The sequence below is a fragment of the Octodon degus genome, unplaced genomic scaffold (assembly GCF_000260255.1).
Source record: "Octodon degus isolate 3935 unplaced genomic scaffold, OctDeg1.0 scaffold00235, whole genome shotgun sequence".
NCBI classification, from domain to species: Eukaryota; Metazoa; Chordata; class Mammalia; order Rodentia; family Octodontidae; genus Octodon; species Octodon degus.
The window spans coordinates 1,240,112-1,250,182 of record NW_004524811.1 but is presented as its reverse complement, the minus strand read 5'-3'; the positions used below and the strand labels follow the sequence as shown (position 1 = coordinate 1,250,182).

General features: G+C 34.1%; 1 protein-coding gene across 5 annotated transcripts in view; it reads left to right on the top strand.

The window, feature by feature from the left end:
* Gabra4 (gamma-aminobutyric acid type A receptor alpha4 subunit) overlaps nucleotides 1-9,806 on the top strand; it is a 92,171-nt gene extending 82,365 nt beyond the window's left edge. For 3 of the 5 annotated variants that reach the window (XM_023705993.1, XM_023705994.1, XM_023705992.1), the window contains one exon: nucleotides 8,963-9,496. In XM_023705993.1, coding sequence (XP_023561761.1) covers nucleotides 8,963-9,496 — 534 coding nt within the window. Of the gene's footprint in view, nucleotides 1-8,962 lie in introns of all 5 variants that reach the window. The other 2 variants (XM_004645658.1, XM_004645659.1) reach the window with 2 other exon arrangements.
* Nucleotides 9,807-10,071: the final 265 nt, after the last annotated feature.

Genomic DNA, 10,071 nt, shown 5'->3' with positions numbered 1-10,071 from the left:
TATCAGTTCTATCTGACTAGAGCGTCCCCTGTATGACTTCATTTAACTTTAGCCATCCTGTTACAGGTTGTGTGGTGATTACAGTAACATGGCAAGCTGGGGTTTCAACATGTGAGTTTGAGGAGGACAAAATTCAATTTATATGGCAACGATTGCACCATTTTTCTGTTTTCATTTGTGAGTTTCTACAATATTTGTTGCCTTCTACCATTTCTCATTAGATGGCTTGACCACTTCATGTCTTATGTCCAATTTATGTGAGAGAAATTGGTCTTGATTACTATAATTGAAATATGAGGTAAAGGAAAACAGAATGACAACATAGTGCCAGACCAATATATTCACAAATATAATTCCTTTTAGTGTTTCAATATATTTAGGAAATGGGCCAGCCAGCTTGGGTTACCAATTTTAACTGTGAGCCAATATCATAGATATGGCTTGTCAAAGCATACTAATGTGTGAATATCATTTTACAGGTCGAAATTACAACTGGATATCAGTCTTTACTGTTTCTCTGGTGATATCTATATTTTATTGATAGTTGTTTAAAGACAGTGATCTGATATAATACTACAAGCACACCAATTTTAGGCATTGCAATGCCTAAAATTATAGTTATCCCTATATTACATATGGATTTAGCATCTAGTTTGCTTGAAAGCCTGTCAGGTGAGTGCCATTTGGCATTGTGGCAGTTGCTGGTACTGATATTTAATACTAATATGCCTTTTACATTTGTTTTATCCATAATTTGTTGGATCTTTTCCAGTTTGATTTCTCATTTTTACTACTAATATGCATTTTTATTTTGCATTTATTTCTTATTTCAGGTAGCAACATCCTTTCCTGACCTAGTTCCTTATAGATTGATCTTTCCTTTCTGATTAGCGCCTGGTTGCTATATATTTATTCATGAATGAAATATCTTCTAATTTTTGTTTCCTGTACTTACTCATTTGTGAGTAATATATAATTTTCTTTTGAAGGCAGAGTTGTATTAACCGACCTCAGTTGCATTATATCCATATGATATTTACTAGATGCCTACTGCAGCTTTACACTGTGCTGTAGTACCAAATACAGTGAAGCCTCTGAGTTAAGTTCTGTCTGATTTGTGAGTCAAAATCTTAGCCACTTAGCCAGGTATTTTTAATTTCTAATCTCCAGATCACTGGCAACAGTACAACAAATGAATGAACTTCCTACCAATAGGACCTGAGACTGTGAATGTTTAACCAGCTCTCAGATTTATTTTTAGAAACACTTCAGATTCTTAGAATATTGCTTTTTGTTATTGAATGAGAAGTTTCATCCAGCTCAGTGCATAAGTTTACAGAAAAGTGTGGAATATCCTTTGCTGTACTCTTTCCTTTCCAAGGTTACAGCTGCAGCATTGAAATAAGCAGCATGAGTCCAGGGAGCGTTCTTAAGTCCACTTGACCGCCCTGAGAACTTCTACTCTAATAAGGTCTCCAACAAGGTGGCTTCTTATATTGGCGCCATGGATTTAAGATACAAATCATTTATAAACAAATTCAAACAATAGGAATCTCTAGGAAGCAAAGTTAGTCACTTCTCCAAGAACCACGTCTCAAAGAAATCCCAGTGTTTCAAGCCTTCAAGTCTAAATATGCAAAGGCAAGATGAATTTTTTGTTTTCTTTTTTAAAAAAATTTCCAAATTGGAGGTATACATTTATCCTGGTGCCTGATATTAAAAGTGATATTTCTATATTTTACAGAAATCCTAACATTGAGTTATGCTAAAATTTGGAGAACTTAAATATAATAAATTGAGAACTCAGTATTTTCATTTTTACATTTTGGATCTCAATATATGATAGGTCCCTTTGAAACTATTAGATATTCAAGATGATTATTTAGAAGTGATGTTTTTCATTTCTACATGGCAACATTATTATAGAAAAAATAAAACAAGATTTCAGAAAAAAATAATAGAATAGCAATACTTAATACACTGAGTATAAGAAAGAATTCTCCAAATGATATTAGCACAGGCCTTTCTTTTCAATGGTCTAAGAGAAACCAGTACTATAACTAACATGTATTTTTTCCTCTCTTCATTTCCCCTTTCTCCCACTCTAGTTCCTCTCCTTTTGGACAATTTCTTGTCATTTCCCAACATGTATTGCACGTTTTGGTTTTTATTTACTCTTTCAATTTCTCACACCAGGAACACAGCTGATATTTATACCTGTGAGTCTGATTTATTTCGCTTAAAGCATATGGTCTCAAATTGCATCCATTTACCTATAAATATCTCATTTATCTTTCTTTATGGCTCAGTAGTACTCCATGGAATAAAAATTCCACATCTTTTTAATCCACTATTCAGTTGATAGGCATTAAGGTTATTTTCAAGTTCTAGCTGTTATTGTGCTGCTATAAACACTGGTACACATATATCTCATTATGAAATGATGTTTTTAATTCATCTGGGAAGATACCCAAAAGGGGAATAGCTGGGTAATATCGGATCTCTAATCCTAGATTCTCCATAATGATTTCTACAGTGGAGACAGGTTCCTTAACCCCACAGTCCATCCTGCATTTTTCTTGGTTGATTTCTTGATGATAACCATTGTTTCTAAAGTAAAATGAAATTTCAGAATTGTTTTAATTTGTATCTCGAATGAAAAATGATATTGAGCATTTTTTCATGTATTTATTTGACATTTGTGTGTCTTCATCTGGGAAGTGTGTATTCATCTCAGATGACCATTTTGGATTGGGTCTTTGAATTTGGTGATCTGACATCTTTTCAATTCTTCATATATTCTAGATATAAATCTGTCTGAAGGACACATGGCTAAAATGTTTTCTTACTCTGTGGGCTGTCTTTTTACTCTGTTGGTGATTCCTTTTGTTGTGCAAGAGATTTTTAATAGGATGAGATTCTAGCTGTTGCTTCTTTGTGGTATTTCCCGTGAGATCTGAATTTTATTCATCATGTCTTTACCTATACCTATGTCTTCCAGGTATTTCCTATTCCAGCAGATTTAATGTTTCTGCTTTAATATTTAGATATGTGATCTATTTTGATTTTATTTAGTGCATATATAGGTCTAGTTTTAGACTTTTACATGGCTAAAGACAGGTTTTCCAACACATGGTAACATTTTTAAAACTGCTACTGATAATTCTCAGTAAATCATTACCGAGTGGTTTAGTTTCAGCTGGTCTACCGCACTTGTTTATTTACCCTTGTCTGAATGGCCTTGAATAAATGTCTTTAAAATATTGGATTTTTTTGTATGTGACTCATTGATATTCTGGAAGATAAACACGTTCATTATTAGCCTTGTTAGTTTTTAATTTAAGAGGGTTAAATTACATTTTATTGAATTTCATTAGCTTCTCAAGCAAGCGATATGAGCGTAGCTGCCTGCATTCTGCAAAGCTAATCTCACTCACGTTATCTCCTTGCTGCTACGCTAATAAGTTGAGATGATTTTTTTTTGCAGTTGATAATACTTCTTTAGAAATTGTGTCAGATCACAGTCATGATTGACAAATAGTTTAGATCTGCTCCTATTTGCCTGTTGCTGTTGTAATTTGTTGGTAATGTTTGAATCTGCCACCTCCCATCTCTATCCCACCAGTTTCTTTGCTTTAGGCTATTATGACTAATGACAAAATGATTTCAAACTAAATCATTTTTAAAAATTTAAATGAAGCTTAGGTGCTTTTCCTGTTTGGAACCACTATGTGTTTGCTGAATACTAATGGAGCCACTCAAGTCTCTGTGCTCTATGTGAAACATAACAACACTCTGGCTGACACGTTAGTTGCTCCAAAACCTGAAGATTGTGTGAATAGCATTACAATGCCAGATAACTCACCAGATTTTTCAGTAATTTTATGATTGTTTCATCATGGAAAATGGCAACTACTTTTTGCATAGCAGACCTTGAGGCCTAGGTACAAAATAACTTGTGTATAGTTTAGCCACTTGGCATAGAGCAAAGATTTATGCCTCAAATCAGTCTAATTTTACTTTGCTGATAAAAGGAGGATATATAGAATATTGAGATTTTTAGAGTATTTTCAGTCAGATTTGGATATTAAACAATAATATGTATACTTCGAGTACCACCTACAGTACTCAAGAAATCTGCCCCATAAGTAAAGAAATAATAATCTACAGACCAATATAATTATTTTTGATGATAAAAATATAAAGAATATTGATTCTGTATCATATCATTTGTTGCCAATTATCAAACATGAAATTAGTACCTATCATGTGCTTTAGATTACAATGATTTGTCTGTCTTCATACTCAGAAGCTCATTCATGCCTTTATTTGTATTTATTTTAGGGAAGGGTCTACAGGGTGTTTAGGGTCTCACTACTAGATCAGATTCTTAGTGATCTGCCTGTTTACAACCTCCTAAGAGCGGGATTATAGTCATATGCAACCACGCCTAGTCTCGATTGCAGTCTCAGCGTGCCCCTGGGGGCACGGCTGGCACGGCAGGCCCAGGAATCGAACCCTATGCCCCTGAGCCTGCTTGCAGGTACTTTAATCCACTGAGATATTTGGCTAGTTCAATACCTTTAAACTAGAAATATAAAGATTAGGTCTTGCATTTATGTGAGTATTCTTTTATTGTTCATACTGCTTTATTCTTTCTTATGAAATTACTTATTTTACTGATCCTTTTTCTAATTGCCATAGACTATTTCTATCTCATTGGCTTCAGTGCTTTCTATTCTCTAGACTATTTGCAAGTCTATGCTTATATTTCTTTAATTGTCAAAGAAATATCAAATTGTTAAATTGTTCCACAAAAGATATAATTTTCAAGCTATCAAAACACATGATGCATACAAATATTGGGTGGACATTATTAAACATTTGGTGGACTCATTAATGAGAGAACTACTTAGATGGAAAGCTGATTCAAAATATTTTTGAGGAATAGGAGATTATAGCAATTTTTTTTTCCAGAACCGAGGATTGAACTCAGGCCCTTGCACTTGCCAGGGAAGTGCTTATTCTACTGGGCTATCTCCCCTGCTCTTATAAGCACTTTTAAAAAGAAATATTGGAACAAGATTGCTAGGTTGAATACAGAAATGCTCAATATCATGCAGAACAATAGAAACATAAAATTTGGTAATTTTTTCTGCCAAATATAAAGCTGTAAGTTAAAATACAATATTCACAATATTTGGGCTCTAATCAAATTTTAAACACAGAAAGAACACCTCATAAATTAATAAAGACTTAAAACTTCTTAAGTGGGCTTCTTAATGTTTGATTATGCTATTGAAAAGAGATGTTGTATTTGTTTCTGATTTCCAAATCTCAAATGCTTTAATTTGTGTGATACTAGAGATTGAATACAGAGCCTTTTATTTAGCTACATTCCCAGCTCCCCTCTTTTATTGTTTTGAGACAAGTTCTGAGTTACTAAATTAATCAGGCTCTACTTGAACTTGTGGTCCTCCTGCTTCAGATTCCCGGAGGAATATTATTTCTAGATATAACAACACTCCTGAACAACTACAAATACTTGGCTGATTCAAATAGGTGCAATTTGATATGGTCTTTAATATCTCTTCTATATTGGTGAGTATACTGCTTAATGTGGCTAATTAGGTACTATAACTCACTCTATGACTTCCAATTAATCATAACACTTTGTTATTAATTTCTTCTGCAAAATAAGAAACTGAAATAAAGTGATTACTGAAATCCCTACTAGTTTAAAAAAGGTTGTAATTCCAGAACACTGGAATTAGGAAAAACTAAACAATTTGGTCATTTAACTAGTATATGATTTAGACAACAGCAACCCCTAAATATCCTCCATAAGTACTGGGCAAACCAACTTTATCCTAAGAAAGAACTCTTATAAGCTACCCCTCAGAAGAGAGCTTTGGAAACATTCTGGACCCTTGATCTATACAGTATATGGTATCTATGTCTACAGTAATGCATAAGAAGCATCTATGATACATCACACACACACAACAGATAATTTACTTTTTCTCTCACATCTATGATGAAATCAGAGGTTCTGTGGATCTTAATTATGCTTTCTCAGGAAATTCATCTTCTCTTAGCTAAGACAGACTCATGTGTTTCATGTAAGCTAGTTGTATGACCCTAATCACCTCAGAGGAACTGCTGCTTGTGCTCAGAATGATCTTTCTCCAGAAGTTTAGCCTGCCCTGCTCTTTATGGTGTTGACAGCAGTGTTTTAGGACACCATGGAAGAAATGAGAACTCATGATGTTAAGACTTAGAAAAGACACATAGTGATTTCTAACAAACACCGTGGGCCAAAGAAAGTGGTAAGATAGCTTGTGGGGAAATCAACTCCATCTCATGGTGGAGAAGGATGGCATGGATCACAAAAGGCATGGACCAATTGTGTCTTTTTGTAACCACTCTGTCATAAAGAACATGACTCAGGATTTCAGGGAGTTGCAGAAGGGCTCTGGTGTGAAGAGGAACTTTAATATTCTATGCTTCATTCTGAGGTGCAGGTAAATTACTAGATTAGCTTCATCCTTTGCAGTCTTGTTATCCAATGTCGTGAAGTAGCACCAGGGCAGGTTTAGCCATTTGTGCCACTACTGAGATACTAAGCTCCTGCGTACTCTTTCAAAGCTACACGAACGTTGCCATTTTCACCTCTGGTGGGAACACGCATCTTCTTGGCTTTGTGAAATTGTCAGGTAATCTTTCTTTGAATCTTTCCTTATGGTTTTGTTCTTTAGCTTCAGACATTTGTTAATTAATCTTGGCCTAGCAAAGTCAACAGGAGTCTCTTCAGATTTGTGGAGTTTGTCCTTTGTTTAAGATTTTCCATGTTTGTCTTGTGGACTCCAGCAACATTGGTCTCTTCAGCTTCTCAGGCCCATCTGCTTGGTCAGATTCTGCCATATCTATCTCCTTGGCTTCCTCTTTCCTGCAAATTGGGAGAACTGTTCGTGATTCTCGTCACTTCTCTCCTATGTATCCAATTCTTACTTTTTCCCCCTCTTCCTTTTTTTTTCTTAGCAGTTTTGTCTCAATTTGGCCTTCAAATATATTTCTCTTTGCTATATTTTGATTGTGTCATGTGTGCTAGTGTATACTGTATTGCTAATACACACTCTTTGAGTGTATCCTTATCCTTTTTTGTTATCATTACTATGTATATAACATTTGAGAGTTAAGAATAACCAATAATTATCCCTTTCTGTTAAAACAATATACATAAGCTGGAGATTAGTTAGATGCCATTATATTGCATGCTGTAGAAGAAATGTGCATGGTAAGTAATGATATCTTTAACTTTTAGGTTGATGTCAATTTTGCTTTCAATTTTGTTCACCAAAATTAGGAGCCATATGCTGGGGTACAATTTCTCATTAGTTCAGCTGCAGCCTTCTTAGAAGAATACTCCAAACTGACATGAAGAATGCTTTCTAAATGTCTCAGAGTCTGCTTTGGCTCTGTGCTTTGTGAAGCTGTTGCTTTGTTTTGCTTTTTTTTTTTTTTTTCCTGTAGTCATTGGCCTTGAAGTCATAATTCACAGGTACATGAAGTATGGATTGAACATTTAAAAATATTTGACTAGTGTGGTACTGAACAAGATATTTTTAGAATAAGCCTTTCTGTCTAATGTGAGCTCCTCATTAATTATATACAATTTAGCTTCTTTATGTCTTATCTGTGAATTGTCCTCCAAGCTTGGACCCTCAGTCAGTCAGTTATGAACAGCCCTTCTTCTTTTCCCCTTCCACTCCATTTCATCATCTACAACATATTTCATGCAATGACAAGGAGAGATTGTGTCATATAATCTTATTATAATATAGAATAAATGTAATTATGGAGAATAAATTACTGTTAAATAATTGTAATGGTTTAAAAAGTTCATGTGACTACTTGAAGACTAAGCAATTGTTTTGTTTCATAGCACAAATGGACAAACTGTAGTGGACTATTTAGTTATTTATTGTATACATCAAAATCATTAGAGAATTAATTTGATATCTTACCACAAAGCTTTATTTATATATAGTTTTATTTTACAAATCAATTAATTTCATGGAAAATATTGAACTCCATTTGTATTTAATTGCTTCTTATTTTTTAAATTTTTTATTCATTTTAATGAGAAAAATAGCAATGGAACCATTTCAAAACAAGTTAGTAGGACAGTTACAATGATTAATACATCGCATATTGTTGTCTTCAGAATAGTTATTTAGAGGATAAGATGTAGACATGACATCTTGTCTAAAGACTATTAGTACACACCTTTCTTCTCATTTAACTAAGAGAAAGTAGCTGTATATCTATCCTATCTTGTCCATATGTATCTATCTATATCTATATCTATATCTATATCTATATCTATAACTACAATATGGTCCTTTATTTATATCTCCCTTTTTTGTTTTGTTTTATCAGAGATGGGTGTTCCATTGCTGTTAGACAAGCTGTATTTGGAGAAGTCATACATATATAGATTATTATTTTTGTTATTTTGTGCATATGATCTATAATTGTTTGCAAAACTAAATGCACTTATAAAGCTCTTTGAAATGCATACATGACAGAATAATTATTGCTGATAAAAATTTGAACAAAGAGCTTCTACAGTATAGTGTATACTTAATATCAAGTATAAATTAATTTTTAGCACTAAAATCTCATCTTTATAGATTTACACTGTTTATTAAGGTGGATATTTGAAAATAGAAGATTTTGGATTTGCAGATTCAAGTATGTGCCATTTCTGTTAGATACCTTTATGCTTTTGCATCAAGCTAAGCGGCTGTGGAGCATTTATAGAAATTAATTTTGTTAATAAATCAATAACCTCATGTATTTTCATCCCTTTAAATTTTGTACAAATCTACATAAAGTTATGTAACCAATATCAATTTTTAAAGTTATGTAACCAATATCAATTTTTTCAAATTTTCAGAATACAAATGCCAATTTGAACATGAGAAAAAGAACAAATGCTTTGGTTCACTCGGAACCTGATGTTGGCAATAAAACTGGAGTGGGAAACCATTTGAGTAAATCTACCCCTAGTGTTGAAGAGTCTTCTGAGGCCACACCGAAGTCATACTTAGCTTCCAGTCCAAACCCTTTTAGCCGGGCCAATGCAGCTGAGACAATATCCGCTGCAAGAGGACTTCATTCTGCTCCTTCTTCGACTCCCAGCCGAACTGGGTGTGTGTCAGGACAACCTGCAGTTGGATCTGCTGCAACACGCCACGTATTTGGATCGAGATTGGAGCGGGTTAAGACCACAGTGAATACTACAGCGGCTTCTGGGAAGTTGTCAGCTGCAACTCCTCCTCCTGCTCCGCCGCCTTCTGGGTCTGGCACAAGTAAAATAGACAAATATGCCCGCATTCTCTTTCCAGTCACATTTGGGGCATTTAACATGGTCTATTGGGTTGTTTATTTATCTAAGGACACTATGGAGAAATCAGAAAGTCGAATGTAATTTTATTGCTATAATAGTATCCTAAAAGCTGATGAAAATGCAGACTGTCTTTTTAAATGTTTTTAAAAATGATTATTCTTTGCTAAAATAAAAATTCTACATAATATTTCCATTTAAAAAATGCAAGCCAGTTATTGAGAGAGTTAATTAATTCCTCAGTGAAGAGAATGTGAACCATCTTTCTTTTCAGAATGATTATTTAAAAAGGATCTATTCAGTGTTCAAATTAGATGGAATACAGACTATCCTGGAACAAGAAATAGGGCTATTAGAGATATGTGATGCATATTTTTGCATTGAAATTTGAAAACAGACTACAGCATTTTTAATTCCCTATGAATATCAGCCAGCTACCATAAATTTTCCAGTGGCACTCCCCTTAACCAGAATTGTTTATTGGATGTCATATGCATCAACCTTTGGTGATTGAATCCTGCTAAGAAAAGGAATTTTCTGTTAAAACATTGGGGAAAGGAAAATGGAATAAACCTACCCCCAATTCATGCAGTGGAAGCTATGCCACATCGAAAACAAAGACACAGACTAGGGAAAGTATTTCCTTTCATATGTTGGCC